This window comes from Musa acuminata, unplaced genomic scaffold, assembly GCF_036884655.1.
Source record: "Musa acuminata AAA Group cultivar baxijiao unplaced genomic scaffold, Cavendish_Baxijiao_AAA HiC_scaffold_1138, whole genome shotgun sequence".
NCBI lineage: Eukaryota > Viridiplantae > Streptophyta > Magnoliopsida > Zingiberales > Musaceae > Musa > Musa acuminata.
Genome location: NW_027021350.1, coordinates 2,284,125 through 2,300,034, shown reverse-complemented (window position 1 = coordinate 2,300,034; position 15,910 = coordinate 2,284,125). Strand labels below are relative to the sequence as shown.

Here is a 15,910-nt window from a genome sequence, read left to right as displayed (position 1 = left end):
ATATAATATATATTTAAAATTTAAATATAAATTTAAAGTCTAGACTACTTAAAAGCATTTGTAAAAATTAACTTATATTTTGTAAAACTAAAATCCTAGGTTTAGCAAGGGAAATATTAAGTTTTTCTTACCTCAACCTTTATAGAGCTGGGTCTCTATGAGAAAACCCGAGAGAAAGTCTAATTTGGCTTAATAAAGATTATATTTTTTTTTGTCTAAACTCATCCTTCAATTTCACTTATGTATCTCAACATTTTTTTTTTTTTGTATAACAGTCGTCTTTGATTTATATTTTTATTTAATTTTTTATTACTTTATTATATCTAAATAGCTATATTTTTTTGTCTAAACTCATCCTTCAATTTTACCTATATATCTCAACATTTCTTTTTGTATAACTGTCCTCTTTGATTTATATTTTTATTTAATTTTTATTACTTTATTATATCTAAATAATTTATTATCCTCCACATACATGATATTTAAAGCTCAAACTTCTCTACTTTAATTATGGTTCAACTCGTTCTAAGTCTTGAGATTCACTTGATCAATTAAAATTCAATTGTTACTTCCAATCACTATATGTATACTTATTATCATCTCAAACTTACCTACTTTAATTATGGTTCAACTCGTTCTAAGTCTTGAGATTCACTTGATCAATTAAAATTCAATTGTCACTTCCAATTAGTATATGTATACTTATTATCATCTCATATTCAAGTTCACTAGTACACTTTATTTTGTTGTACTAAAGAATTATGCCTTCTTGCTAAAAATATGCTTAAAGCAGACATTGATACTTATGCATGCTCAATTAAAATTTTATAAAATATTATAAATAATATATTTTGAAAAGCTTGTACTTAAACTTTAAAAGTAAAAAAAAATATGAATATATCATTTATCATATTTATAAAGTATATATATCAAAAATCACATTAGTATATATATATATATATATATATATATATATATATATATATATATATATATATATATATATATATATATATATATATATATATAATTTCTATTAATAGTTGTAATTCAATATATGAGACTCCAATACTATAACTATATACTTAAAATAGGAGAGAAAATAATTTTGGATTAAAAGAAATTTTTTTATAAAATAAGTATTATGACAGCAAAATACTTTTTCACTGATATGAATGTATGAGGTTAATAAAAAAAATTCATAGATAATTAGGTATAATCTTAATAGATGATAAAAATGAATATGAATATATAAATCCACAACTCATATAAACAAACGAGACAGTTAATGTTAATAATGCAAGGAAAGGTAAAATAATACCTAAAAAATTATTATTGGATGATGTAGATAAAATATTTAGATGCTCTTAATTTAATTAAGATAAAAGATCCATATAATTTGCACATCTTCAATGCAAAAGGAAATTTGCTGATGTGAAATGGTTGTGCGGATGAATCGTCAAAATAAACACTGCTTGCATCTTAGAAAGTATTAAGAGGAGATTTACGTGCCTCATGACTGAAGAAGGGAAAATTATCCACAACAAAACCAAAGCTCTGTATCAACTACTCCAAAGTCCAAAAAAAAGATGTACAAAGAGTGCTTCATGAGATATTTCTTGAGGTTTCACCCGACACTTTTTGATGCAGCAGACACAAGCAGACCATTGTGGAGAAGGTGAGTAGGCAGAGGAGCTTTGCAATTAGCAATGTGAGACTTAAGCCTTGGGATATTAGGATGTGCACTGCGACACCTGTGGCAGCGCAACTCCATTTTCAGCAAGCTCTCATCTTCGATAACTGTTGCCACTCCATGCTTTTCGATTTCCTTGATTGCGTCAGCAGAATCACGAAAGAACAAGGTGTTGAAAGAGTTCCAGTGTTTCTTGTTCTTCAAGTGTGCCGAATCAAAATCTTGGCTTATGACATGAAGATGCAGTTGCTGCATTGATGGAACCTTGATGACAATCACATCAGACCAGAATCAGATTAAATAAGTAGATATAATGAGAAATTTGACGATAATGATGAACTTACTGAATGATATCCAAGTCTAAATATCAAAGAAGAATCCTCGCATAAGAACATCTTGGCCCATTTTAGCCCTGCAGAATGCATTCGCTTCAATAACGGAAGGTGTTCCTTGTGGACATCCACAAGACAATCAAGGCCGTGCAATCTCGACAGGACCAGAACATGTTTTGTCGCCTGCACAGTAATTGTGGCTAAAGAAAATGGACAGTGAATGACAAAACAAATATTGATTTTCAAACCTTGGGATACAGGTCATTTAAAACAACAAAGTCATCTGACATCTCCATCACAACATCCTTGTGTTTCTCAGGGTTCAATGCAATTACATGAAGTGCTTGGGCCCAAGCATTCCATGTCCTTTTTGAAACTTCAGCACAATTTTTTTCCTTCACCTCAAGACCTGGGTTGGAACTGCTCGTCAAGTTGCTAGAATTTTCATCCCAATTCAATACATCAGAATGAGTTTCAGAATGTGCATATCCATGACCGCCATGTGGAGTGCTGATTTTCTCCTTTGCAGCAGCATTGAAGGGAAATCCTTTGCATTTTTTGTTTCTCTCTGAATCATACCAGCCCTCTCGCTTGGTCTTTTGATCACTATGTGAGAAACAAGTGCCAGTTGTTCCTTTCAAGGGATTCTGTGAATTAGAAATACCACTTGAACTTCTTTTGCTTTCATTCCTCATTTGACACTTGAAGATGGAAGCAAAGTTTTCAAAAAGCGATGAGTAAGCATCACGAAGAATCTTGCAACCTTCAACATAGTCATTCTTTAGATAATTTGGTCTCTGCGGATTCATGTTTGGTCCAAGAACATGAATAACATGAGTCACCGCTTCTTGTAAGTAGAGAGGTGAAGACGAAGGAAGAGGGACAACAACAGAATTCCCAGGACTAAGAGTTTCTGCTCGTTGCTTTGTTGCAATTTCAAGTGAATCACCTGCTGCTCTATATATTGCTGCATTGACACCTCCACCTCCTGGTTTCAGCCGCCTGCATGAAGCACCACTCTGAAATATAAACATTCCCGGTGCCTGAGCAGATTACGTTGTAAAAATTTTCATTTATGATCTTCAAAGGCAACGCAATACGTGAAACTAAGGTTTACCGTACCATGACATACCGCCCTGTCACGAATGGTCGTCGCGCACTCGCAACAACTTCGTTCAACGAACCATTCGTCGCTTTTGCATGCTTGAACAGAGATATGGCAGCTTGTTTTGCCTTAGTTTTGTGTGTTTTTACTTGTAAAAATACATGTTCGAACAGGTTGCAGCGCAAAGTGCGACCGCTCACCGTGCCGGGCCAAAATGGCTCCGTTTTCGCATGTCACGGGCTGTTTTCTGCAGCCCACTACAGTGCGCAAAATGTCAACCATCTCAGCACCCTGGAACCCCCTGGGTGGCACAGGGCTGGATGGGGCTTCGGTATATTGTCAGGCATTGAAAAATCTTCACAAGTTCGCACGTTGACTTGACGGGAACTTGCCTTCGCGCCCGGCACCTGGTGAGCAGTTGTTTATGGACTTGCATCTGTTTGTTCTACCTTCTAAAGTCCTTGTTTTCCTCCTTCCTCTCTTTTCTCCTGTGCACACAAGGTGCTTGCTGAATTACTTGTAAAGCTTCCCTCTTTGCGAGACGTCGGGACTTGTCCGTCGCTCGTTTTCAATCTAATCAACTTTCTGTTTTATAGGTCCTTCGGGACCTGTACGAGGTTGCAACTAGGCTGAACCTTTGCGGACGCATATGTCGCAAGGACGCCTCAAGACTTAGGCAATCCCAGCTACGTCCGAGAAGTTGGCGCAAGGGTGCGTTGCGACTTAGGCAACTCAAACTAAGTTCGCGTCTTGACCACAAGGGTGCCTCATGACTTAGGCAATTCCAGCTAAGTCCGTGACATTGTGGTATCAGAGCGGGCAACCAATTCGAGCAAGCAGCAAAGGAACTTCGCAATCTTGCCATGGTCAAGCATCGTGGTGAATCGAGCAAGGCGGGGCAAGTCGGGACCTTTGCCCCAAGCAGCCGCAGGTGGGCTGCAAGTGCAAACTCGCACTCATGTCGTTGGAGTTGCTTTGGAGGATCATGGCAGCGAACATGATGAGCGAGAAATTGACTGCTCTCCGCGAGCGGAGGAGGTGCAATCTGGAGCGCCAACCAGGAAGATGAGTCATAAGGAGAGACTCACAGTGGCGAAAACCCGCTTGGATGTTCTTGAAGTGAGCTTGGAGGAACTCTACCAAGGCCAGCGAAGGTTTCTTGGGGTAGAGAGCTCACAAGAAAAAGCTAAATCCCGAATCGACAAGGTTGAGGCCCTAGTCGATCGATTGGCGGATGATACTAAAGACTCCATGCAACATTTGCACGAAGTCGTGGCGGAACTCACTTCTAAAGTGACAGCACTCACAAGGGCACTAAATGTGGGAGGGAGCAACACCCGCGTTGCACCGCCACAAAACCTGAGGGCACCTGAGCCTCATTGCTATGGAGGTGCTAGGGATGCAAAAGAGCTCGAGAATTTCTTATTTGACATGGAACAGTACTTTCGAGCTACAGGCATGATTCTGAAGATACCAAAGTTTCAATTAGCAACCATGTATCTGAACGGGGATGCAAAACTTTGGTGGCGAACCCGATGGAAGGAGATCCAACAAGGTCGGTGTCGGGTGGATACATGGGACTTAAAGCGGGAGTTGAGAACTCAGTTTCTACCTAAGAACACAGAGTTCGTCACAAGCAGGAAACTAAGACAACTCCGCCAAAGTACTTCCATTCGAGACTATGTAAAGCAATTTTCTGCACTAATGCTGGACATACAAGACATGTCCGAGAAGGATAAACTGTTCAGCTTCCTCGATGGTTTGAAGCCATGGGCTCAACAAGAACTACATCGAAGGAATGTCACCGATGTGATCGGGGCAATTGCTACTGCAGAAAGGTTCACCGACTTTGTTTCCTCTGAGGACCCGGGAAAAAGGAAACAATCTTCAGGAAATCGCCCTCCAAAATATTCTCGAGGGAAGGAGCCTGGAGGCGAACAAAGGAAGAAGAGTTCCCACAAAGGGCCAAGCTCAAAAGCTATGGCTCCGAAGACTGGCGGATGCTTCTTGTGCGAAGGGCCGCACATGGTGAGGGAGTGCCCACAGAAACAAGCACTCAATGCTTTAACAGCTTCCATCCATCCCCCCAAATTAGACAAGGGCAAAGCCATCGCCCTTGGTTCAAGCAGTTCAGAATCTAGTAGTGACGATGAGGAGTCGCAAGGTCCCCGAATGGGAGCAATGCGTTTGTTAAATGCATTGCGGGGTCAAGTGGGGGAGAACAATAAGACAAAGTCATTGAAAGCAGGAAGTAGCGAGCTGATGTACATGGATATTAAGCTCGATGGCCAAACAACCCATGCAATGGTGGACACGGGAGCTACCCAAAACTTTATTACCGATCGGGAAGCAAAGCGACTTGGGCTGATCTTGGAGAAGAACCCAAGTCGAATGAAGGCGATGAACTCGGAGGCTAAGCGAATCTCCGGGTTGGCAAAGGGAGTTCCCATCAAGATCGGACCATGAAGCGGGAGCACAAATATGATGGCGGTGCCACTGGACGACTTCCAAGTGATTCTTGGAATGGAATTCATGCAATTGGCAAAGTTGGTGTCGATGTCGTTCCTAAACTCCCTATGTATGATGGGAGGTGACAACCCCTGTGTGGTTCCCATCTCTCAGAGAGGAACCAGGGAACTCCAACATAACTGAAGAATGGGGTACGAAAAGACGAATTAACATTCGTGGCAGCTATGAAGCTAGAACCACTCGACCAGAAGGCCATTCATGGACCTACTGTGGTGGCGAACGTCCTGAAGGAGTTCACAGATGTTATGCCACCCGAGTTACCGAAGACTCTACCGCCATGCAAAGGCATGGATCATCACATCGAGCTGGAGTCAGGAGTGAAGCCTCCAGTGAGACCACCATACCGCATGCCCCCTCCTGAGTTGGCAGAACTCATAAAGCAGTTAGATGAACTGTTAAGCGATGGTCTCATCTGCAGTTCTAAAGCACCATTCGGAGCTCCAATTCTCTTCCAAAATAAACAATATGGGAGCCTTCGATTATACGTCGATTATCGAGCCCTCAACAAAGTGACGGTGAAGAACAAGTATCCAATCCCGCTCATCGCGGACTTGTTCGACCAATTGGGCAAGGCCAAGTATTTCTCCAAACTCGATCTCCGGTCGGGATACTGGCAGGTGCGCATTCCTGAAGGCGACGAAGTGAAGACTACCTGCGTGTCCAAGTATGGAGCGTTTGAGTTCTTGGTGATGCCTTTTGGCTTAACCAACGCTCCGGCCACGTTCTGCACTATTATGAATAAACTATTCAAAGAGTATTTGGATAAGTTTGTGGTCGTCTACTTGGACGATATCGTCGTCTACAGTCAAACGCTCGAGGAGCATGTGGAGCACCTTCAGACCATTTTCAAGGTTCTCAAGGAGAATACTTTGTTCGTGAAAAGGGAGAAGTGCTACTTTGCTCAAACAGAGATCTTATTCTTGGGGCATCGAATCGGTGATGGCTCCATTCGGATGGACAAGAAGAAGGTGCAAGCTGTTGCGAAATGGCGAACTCCAAAGAAGGTGCCAAAGTTGAGATCCTTCCTTGGTTTCGTCAACTACTATCGACGCTTCATAGCGGGGTATTCGAAACGTGCAACTCCACTGACGGAGTTGCTGAAGGAGTAGCCTTAGGGGTGGTCTGATAAATGTGAAGCTGCGTTCCAAGATCTGAAGGCTGCTGTGTTGGAAGAACTAGTGCTCAAGTTGTCGGACTATGGGGAGCCCTTCAAAGTTCATACAGATGCTTCAGACTTCATTATTGGGGGAGTGCTCATGCAGGAGGGTCATCCGGTGGCCTACGGGAGCCGCAAGCTCAATGAGACCGAGCGGCGGTATCCGGTGCACGAGAAGGAGATGACAACAGTGGTCCACTGTCTACGAGTTTGGTGGCAGTACCTTCTTGGATCGCGATTTGTACTGAGGACAAACAACATCGCATTGAGCTATTTCCAAACTCAGAAGAAACTCTCCCTAAAGCAAGCACGATGGCAGGACTTCCTGATTGAGTTTGATATGACAATGGAGTACAAACCCGGAAAAGCAAATGTCGTGGCCGATGCATTGAGTCGGAAAGTGGAGCGTGCGAATGCTGTACAATTGGAGGGTAGAGGCCAAGCAAGTCAGTTGCACTCCAACTTCCTTTCCAGGATCAGGGATGGACGTACAGTGATCCCCAGGCAGTAACCCTGATGCAGCTCAACAAAGAAGGCAAGACACGACAATTTTAGGTCCAAGAGGGACTCGTTTACACAAAAGGGAATAGGGTTTATGTCCCTCAAGTGGACAATTTGAGGCGTGAGCTCTTAAGAGAGTGTCACGATTCCCTTTGGGCTGGACATCCTGGCATTCATAGAACCTTAGCTCTCGTGGAGAGGGCCTTCTACTGGCCGAAGATGGGGACTGATGTGGAGGAATATGTTCGAACATGCCTCACTTGCCAACAAGACAAGGTGGAGCAGCGGAAGCCGGTGGGACTTTTGGAGCCATTGCCCGTACCAGAAAGGTCGTGGGAGAGCATTTCCTTGGACTTCATATCAAGCTTGCCGACAGTAGGGGGACTCGGATCGATACTCGTGATGGTTGATCAATTTTCAAAGTATGCAACTTTCATTACTGCACCCCTACACTGTTCAGCAGAGGAGGCGGCCAAGCTGATGATGAAGAATGTGGTGAAGTATTGGGGAGTCCCGCACAATATCATCAGTGATCGAGACGCTCGATTCTTGGGACGATTCTGGACCGAGCTATTCAAAATGTTGGGGACTAAGTTATACTTCTCCACAAGCCTCCAACCCCAAACGGATGGCCAAACTGAAACGATAAACTCGCTCCTAGAGCAATATCTTCAACACTACGTGAGTGCCAACCAACGAGATTGGGTAAAGCTGTTGGACATAGCCCAATTCTCCTACAATTTGTAGCAGAGCTCTGCATCCAACAAAAGCCCCTTCGAGATCATTACAGGACAACAACCATCGACTCCTCACACCTTGGCTATTGGATACACTGGAAATAGTCCGTCAGCATATCACTTTGCAAAAGAATGGCACCAAAATGCAAATATTGCGCGGGCTTACTTGGAGAAGGCGACCAAAAAGATGACGAAGTGGGTCGACTTGGGAAGGCGACCACAAGAGTTCAAAGTCGACGATTTGGTGTTGGTGAAGCTCCAACCAGCATCACTCCAATTCTTTATAAACAAAGTACACAAAGGATTGGTGCGCAAGTATAAAGGACCCTTCCCAATTATCAGTAGGGTGGGCAATGTCTCCTACAGGTTGCAGCTGTCGGCATGGCTCAAAATTCACAATGTTTTTCACGCCAGCAACTTGAAAGCCTACCACTCAGATCCGCAAGATGCTTCCCGAAGTGTTCCAACTTGGCTACCCCCCACCAGAGCCTCCTACGAGAAGCGAGTTGAAACCATTCTGGCGGATCGCAAGATAAAACTACCCAATGGAGCTGAGCAAACCGAGTACTTGGCGAAATGGCAAAAGCTTCCCCGAACTGAAGCCAATTGGGAGCCCCAAGACGCCCTACGACATGAAGAAGCAATAATCAACAACTACCAACAAGCATCAACGAGGGCATCGACAGTTTAAGTGGGGGAGAATGTCACGAACGGTCATCGCGCACTCGCAACAACTTAGTTCAACGAACCGTTCGTCGCTTTTGCATGCTTGAACAAAGATATGGCAGCTTGTTTTGCCTTAGTTTTGTGTGTTTTTGTTTGTAAAAATACATGTTCGAACAGGTTGCAACGCACAGTGTGACCGCTCACCGCGCCAGGCCAAAAAGCCCCAAAATGGCTCCGTTTTCACGTGTCGCGGGTTGTTTTCTGCAGCCCGCTGCAGCGCACAAAACGTCAGCCATCTCAACACCCTGGAACCCTCCGGGTGGCACAGGGCTGGATGGGGCTTCGGTATATTGTCGGGCGTTGAAAAATCTTCACAAGTTCGCACGTTGATTTGACGGGAACTTGCCTTCGCGCCCAGCACCCGGTGAGCAGTTGTTTGTGGACTTGCAATCTACCTTCTAAAATCCTTGTTTTCCGCTTTCCTCTCTTTTCTCCTGTGCACACAAGGTGCTTGCTGAATTGCTTGTAAAGCTTCCCTCTTTGCGAGACGTCGGGACTTGTCCGTCGCTCGTTTTCAATCTAATCAACTTTCTGTTTTACAAGTCCTTCGGAACCTGAACGAGGTTGCAACTAGGCTAAACCTTTGCGGACGCATATGTTGCAAGGACGCCTCAAGACTTAGGCAATCCTAGCTAAGTCCGAAAAGTTGGCACAAGGGTGCATTACGACTTAAGCAACTCAAGCTAAGTTCGCGTCTTGGCCGCAAGGGTGCCTCACGACTTAGGCAATTCCAGCTAAATCCGTGACAACCCGGTATGAGCAGTACATACTGGTCCGATAAGAGACCAGTATGGGTGGTACATATCGGTTTGTCGATATGCCTCACAATAACATGTGTCAATGCATCAGTACAATTGAGCACGTACCATACCAATGGCCAGTTGGTACATCGATACGGACCAATAAGGCAAACCATGCATGAAACTATACAACATGAACTAATATGCAGATATAGCACTCAGAAAGTAGACGGCCATTGAAATAAGCAGCATAAACTAATTTATTCATCAAGATCAATATAAGACTTAAGATGGCCAACAAAAATTTAAATTCTAGAGTTTACACTAGACAGATCTTATTGAATCCTAACTATAAATTCAAATCTTTGGGTAGCACCTACTATAGCATATTTACATGATATTAGGACACCCACAGCATAAACTCTAGTGAATGCCTAAAGTTAATAGACAATCTAACACGATTATGCCTTTATAGATTGACAAGGTGCATACTTAGTAGGTCAAATGTACATATACAAGCTAGAATTCTTGAAGAACCTTTTGAAGCCAACAAATAATTCATTTTACACGAGTGCTAAACTAGGTCCATGTTGTCTTGGGTGGTAATATTGAGGGATATCCTATCCTGAGTAGTGAATAAGCATACAAATGTATGCATAGCCATATTGGCCTATTATTTAAGTTTAATAGGGGCTGGCTTTTGTTATGGCAATAGTTTGTGGTGGTTCATCTATTATGATGGCGGGGTGTGGGACTTGGGGATGGGGGGCAACAATAGCAAACTTCACAATCACTTCTTCAAGCAGCAACTCATTGCAAGCTTTCTGATAGGCACTTTATTATTCTCATTTCTACTGTGCTTTTTTCACCATCTTGAGCCTTCTCTATGTTGCAGCAATTTGGATGATCAGCAATGAACCCGTCATCAGGTTCTGCAAAGTATTAAAGCACACATCATTTACTAAACATCTTGCCCAAGACGTTACCAATGTAACTACATCAATAATTGGTGTTTTATTATTCAACACTGAGCTCTATATCATAGAACATTATCTTAAAATTGCATTTCACATACTCGTTTTCATTCAAATGATTAACACACTGGCAACGTCCAAGCCTTTATTGAGAATATATAGTTCATCATTTAATACATCCTTGCTACCAACTAAAGAAACTATACCCAGTTTCAATATTTCTGATATTACATGTTCATCTTTAACCAATGTGGACAAGTGGGTCCATTTCCAACTGTGGAGTACAGACACAGTTTTGGAAATCACCTAGTAGGTAATAACAATTTATAAGTTCTATTTAATTCTCCATACAGAAAACAAACTTTATTCCCCGATAATTTACAATAATGAATGGAATGAAACCAAGTTACCCACCACATCTTTTCCACACTGTCACGAACGGTCGTCGCGCACCCGCAACAACTCCGTTCAACGAACCGTTCGTCGCTCACACCTGCATGTATAGCTGCTTGACAGCATGTTTTCTCTTGGTTTTGGGTCATTTTGCTTGTAAATATGTAAGTTCGAATAAGCTGCAGCATTACAAAGCGACCGCTCACCGAACCGAGCAAAACAGCCCCAAAACAGCCCAAAACAGCTCCGTTTTCGCGTGCCGCGGGAGGGTTGCGGAGAACTGCCTCCGCTCACCAAAACGTCAGCCATCTCAGCCCCTTTGAACCCCCCGGGTGGCACAGAGCTGGATGGGGCTTCGGTTATATACCGGGCATTGAACTCTCTTTCGCAAATTCGCACGTGGCCTTTACGGGAACTTGTCTTCGCACCCGGGACCAGGTGAGCGACTGCTTGTGGGCTTGCAGTTGTTCGTTCATCCTTCTAAAGCCTTGTTTTCTCCCTCTCCCTCTTTTCTCTTGTGCACACAAGGTGCTCGCTGAATTGCTTGTAAAGCTTCCCCTTTTCGCGAGACTTCGGGACTTGTCCGTTGCTCGTTCTTTCGAACTAACCAACTTTCTCTTTTACAGGTCCTTCGGGACCTGCGAGAGGTTACAAGTGGGCTGATCCTTGCGGAGCAATATCGCAAGGGCGAAGCGCGACTTAGGCAACGCAAGCTAAGTTCGCGTCTTTGCCACAAGGGTGACTCGCGACTTAGGCAACGCAAGCTAAGTTCGCGTCTTTGGCCGCAAGGGTGCCTCACGCCTTAGGCAATTCCAGCTAAGACCGTGACAACACGTTATACACAAAATAATTATTTAAACAAGGCATTCCAAAAGTCATGTTCCAAAAGAGTTCAAGTAAATAGGATGATCTTCAATCAGAGTATGAAAAAAAAATCTTACCAGTTGGTAGCATTGGCTATGACATTACACCTGAAGTTTCCTTTTGTGTACAGCTGTGTAATGTCTCCAACAAACGTGAAAAACTTATTAGATTCGATATTCTTCTTTGCTGCCTTTTTCCTGACCAAGGATAAAATCTTTGACTTATCACTCAGGTCCACTAGAACAAGCCTGACACTGTCAAACTTATTCAAGAAATCAGAAACACTATCTACTATGATGTCGGATGCCTTTTCAAGGTCAAATTGAAAATCAGATGTCGAAATAGATGGAAAAGCCAGAGTATGAACATCATTACAGGAACTACCACCGACAAAAGATCTCTCTGAAGAGTTTTCATCATTCAAACTTCCCTGATCCTCATTTTTGTTTTCAAGTTCAGCAGTGAAGGTATTGCCTATAGAATATTGTCTTGGAACATTTGCCTGAGTTAAATTTTGATCAGATGTTATATCCTTGCCTGCATCTTGATCTTGTTTATCTACTTTCTTCAGAAATCTCATTATTCCAAGCTGGACTTTGTCATCCTTATTCTTCTGTCCAAATACTCCAGCTGAAAGGTTGCCCGATGGACCAAGATTGTTGTATGCTTTAACAGCTTCTTTGACATCATTTTCACTGTGACAGAATGTTATCCGACAGAATCCTTCACTTAATTTTGGTAGCTCTTTCTTTTGTAGCATGCGGTTAACAACTGCAGCAGCTTTCCCACCTTGTAGTTTCCCCTCATGCCCAGTCCGCTTTACTGACCGAGAAATACACAATCGAGCAGGAAGATCAAGAACCACTGCATGCACAGCTACTTGTGCTTCACCAAGTTTAACAAAATCAGCTCGTTGTTCTTGTTCAAGGTTGCATCGATCAATGAATACACTTTTACCATCTTTGAGTGCAGCAGCTGCACTCATTAAACACTGTGACTTTGTTCCCTGTTTGCCATTTGCGATGGTATCCTATAAGAATAATAGTAAAGTTGTGAGGAAAAAAGAAGACAAGGTGAATACATGCATTTTTTAACATGAGGAATTGGATGCAATACTGTAAATTTCAAACATCAAAATGAGTCTGAACAAGAATTTCCTTTAAGCAACATGAGCTAATTAGACCATATTTATTAGTCAAAGAAGAACAGAAGTAACAACCAAGAAAGAGAGTCCATAAACAACTCAAACTAAAGTATCTCTACCGAGGTTTCCAAAGAAACCAACCTCTCAACCTAGTGGGTCAAATGTTTCATCTAATGGTATAAAAGATGGTTCAAATAAGAACATAAAAACTTAGAGGAAAAGATGCACTTAGTTTATACCCAGAATAACCACTATAATAATAGAAAATTGACACAAGAGGATACCATAAAATTAAATAATCGAATTTTCATTTACCTTCCCATCTCAAGGAACAAAAACTAAGACTGAAAGGTTCAAACAAATACCTAAACAGGAAATTGTCAGGAGTTAAGTTAAACAATCATCTCACTTAGAAATCACCATTGCGCAAGGTTCAATCAAATATCTAAACAGGAAGTAGAAATAAAGAAAAAAGTTTTATAATCCACATTGTTAACTCTTGCATGCAACAAAGATGGAAACAACACAGAAACCTACTTGCAATCTGATGTGTGCATTATCAAATTCATTCTTGAGCTATGTTGGAAGAAACAAATACGACCAAAATGTGAAATACTGAGATAAATGACTATGCATCAAATAATTATCAATCTGACATAAGCAATACTCATGTCATCAACGAAGAGATATTGAACCCTGAGCATCAGAAGAAGTATTCGAATAACAAAACCAGCTATGACAAGACGAGTTATAATGCAGCTCACGTCATGAAGGATGTACTGGAATCAAACACATTATACATTTCACATCCAGAGCCTAGATCAAATGTACAACTTGAATCGTTACTTAGGCCAATAAGTACACGGCAAGACACTTCATTTCTCCCTAAAATCGAAGTCACCCTACGCAAAGGAAACAACTTTATTGAATCCAAGATACACCAAACTCTGCAAGAGAAGCTGAGGAATATGACAACAACAAATAGAATTCAGAGCCACCGCTTCCAACGAATCCTAAGATCAGTCGAGGCTCATCCTGCTGTTTCGCATGCAACGGAGAGTACAAAAGCAGAAAGCAATCGGATTTCGAAAACGAAGGCTTTACGCGACAATTAGGTCGCACGAATCCATCGATAAAGGGGAAACAGAAAAAAGGGGGCCGACCTGGCAAACGCGGACCCAGGGGCGGCGGGCGGCGGCCATGACGTCGTTGCAGAAGGTGGACTTCCCGCTGCCGGGGGCGCCCACGAGGAGGACAACGAGGCCCTTCTTCGCCTCTTCCCCGCCTCCAGCGGACGAAGGGTCATGGGGGTTTGGGTCGTTCTCCATCTCCCTCGACGAGGGTTTCAAGACGAAGCAAAAGAGAGACGAATGATGGTCGGATTTGTATCGAATATTAGAATTTAAATATCATTGATAACAAAATTATATATATATATATATATATATATATATATATATTTATTTATTTATTTATTTATTTATTTATATATGATGAATTTTCAGTAAAACGCTAACTTTCGATTTTTTTTTCTGTAAAACATATGAAGTTTGAAAATTATTTATAAAGTATTTTTTTTAATGATCATTTATCTGTATCGATCACTATCCTTTGTTACACCTTTGTTTGTGCTTGATCATGCCTCTGTTGTCCTTCTCCCCCCCTTATGTCTTTGCATGTACGCTAATAATACCAACTATCATCCTCCTTTCTCCTTATTGTCTACACCTCCACATGTGAACTCGTTTTACTAGTTGTCCCTTCCCCCTCTCCTTTTTAGTGGTCTTTTACACTTCAATGTTGGCATTCCTCCCTCTTCCATAATCGCCTACACCTCCACGCTGATGGGTCATGTGATTAGGTGTGGGCGAAGACATGATTAGGGTTAGGGCTATGATGAAAAATTTTTAAAGTTATGGGAGTAAAATAATTTTATTATCAATCGGAGGTGGGTGCTTTATTAGAATTTTTTAAATTTACGATACCCTTAGGTGTGGGCGAAGACATGATTAGAGTTACGGTTACGATGAAAAATTTTTAAAGTTGTGGGAGCAAAATAATTTTATTATCAATAGGAGGTGGGTGCTTTGTTAGAATTTTTTAAATTTATGATACTCTTAGAAAAATCCAAATTAACATATATATATATATAACACTATTGTTCTGCCATATATATCATTATATATACATAAAGTTGTCCCTTCCCCCTCTCCTTTTTATGGTCTTTTGCACTTCAATGCGCATTCCTCCCCCTCCCATAATCGCCTATACCTCCACGCAAAGGTTGATGGGTCATGTGATTAGGTGTGGGCGAAGACATGATTAGAGTTAGGGCTATGATGAAAAAATTTTAAAGTTATGGGAGCAAAATAATTTTGTTATCAATCGGAGATGGGTGCTTTATTAGAATTTTTTAAATTTACGATACTCTTAGGTGTGGGCGAAGACATGATTAGGGTTAGGGATGAAAAATTTTTAAAGTTGTGGGAGCAAAATAATTTTATTATCAATAGGAGTTGGGTGCTTTGTTAGAATTTTTTAAATTTACGATACTCTTAGAAAAATCCAAATTAATATATATATATATATATATATATATATATATATATAACACTATTGTTCTGCCATATATATCGTTATATATACATAGATTCGAGAACGTACGTATGTTAAATAAAATTTCTCGAATATAAAATAAAACGGTGTGCCAAAAAGACTCAAAATAAAACGTACGTATGTTAGGGATAAAAAATTTTTAAAGTTGTGGGAGCAAAATAATTTTATTATCAATAGGAGTTGGGTGCTTTGTTAGAATTTTTTAAATTTACGATACTCTTAGAAAAATCCAAATTAATATATATATATATATATATATATATATATATATATATATATATATATATATATATAACACTATTGTTCTGCCATATATATCGTTATATATACATAGATTCGAGAACGTACGTATGTTAAATAAAATTTCTCGAATATAAAATAAAACGGTGTGCCAAAAAGA

The 15,910-nt window shown here is 41.2% G+C and overlaps 1 protein-coding gene across 1 annotated transcript; it reads right to left on the bottom strand.

Moving 5' to 3' along the window:
- Window positions 1–1,452: 1,452 nt before the first annotated feature.
- On the bottom strand, window positions 1,453–14,276 carry LOC103974008 (transcription factor bHLH140). The gene is made up of 5 exons (XM_009388721.3): window positions 14,058–14,276; window positions 11,828–12,780; window positions 2,274–3,027; window positions 2,038–2,208; window positions 1,453–1,957 (listed from the first exon to the last, which is right to left on the bottom strand). Exons 1-5 carry the CDS (start codon window positions 14,220–14,222, stop codon window positions 1,628–1,630), a joined length of 2,373 nt encoding a protein of 790 aa, XP_009386996.2. The 5' UTR covers window positions 14,223–14,276; the 3' UTR covers window positions 1,453–1,627.
- Between the last annotated feature and the right edge of the window lie 1,634 nt (window positions 14,277–15,910).

Coding starts and splice junctions, on each gene's coding strand:
- LOC103974008 (XM_009388721.3), bottom strand. CDS start 14,222: ATGGAGAACGACCCAAACCCCCATGACCCTTCGTCCGCTGGAGGCGGG. Junction 12,781..14,057: donor CCTGGGTCCGCGTTTGCCAG/GTCGGCCCCCTT, acceptor TTATTCTTATAG/GATACCATCGCAAATGGCAA. Junction 1,958..2,037: donor TTAGACTTGGATATCATTCA/GTAAGTTCATCA, acceptor ATTGTCATCAAG/GTTCCATCAATGCAGCAACT.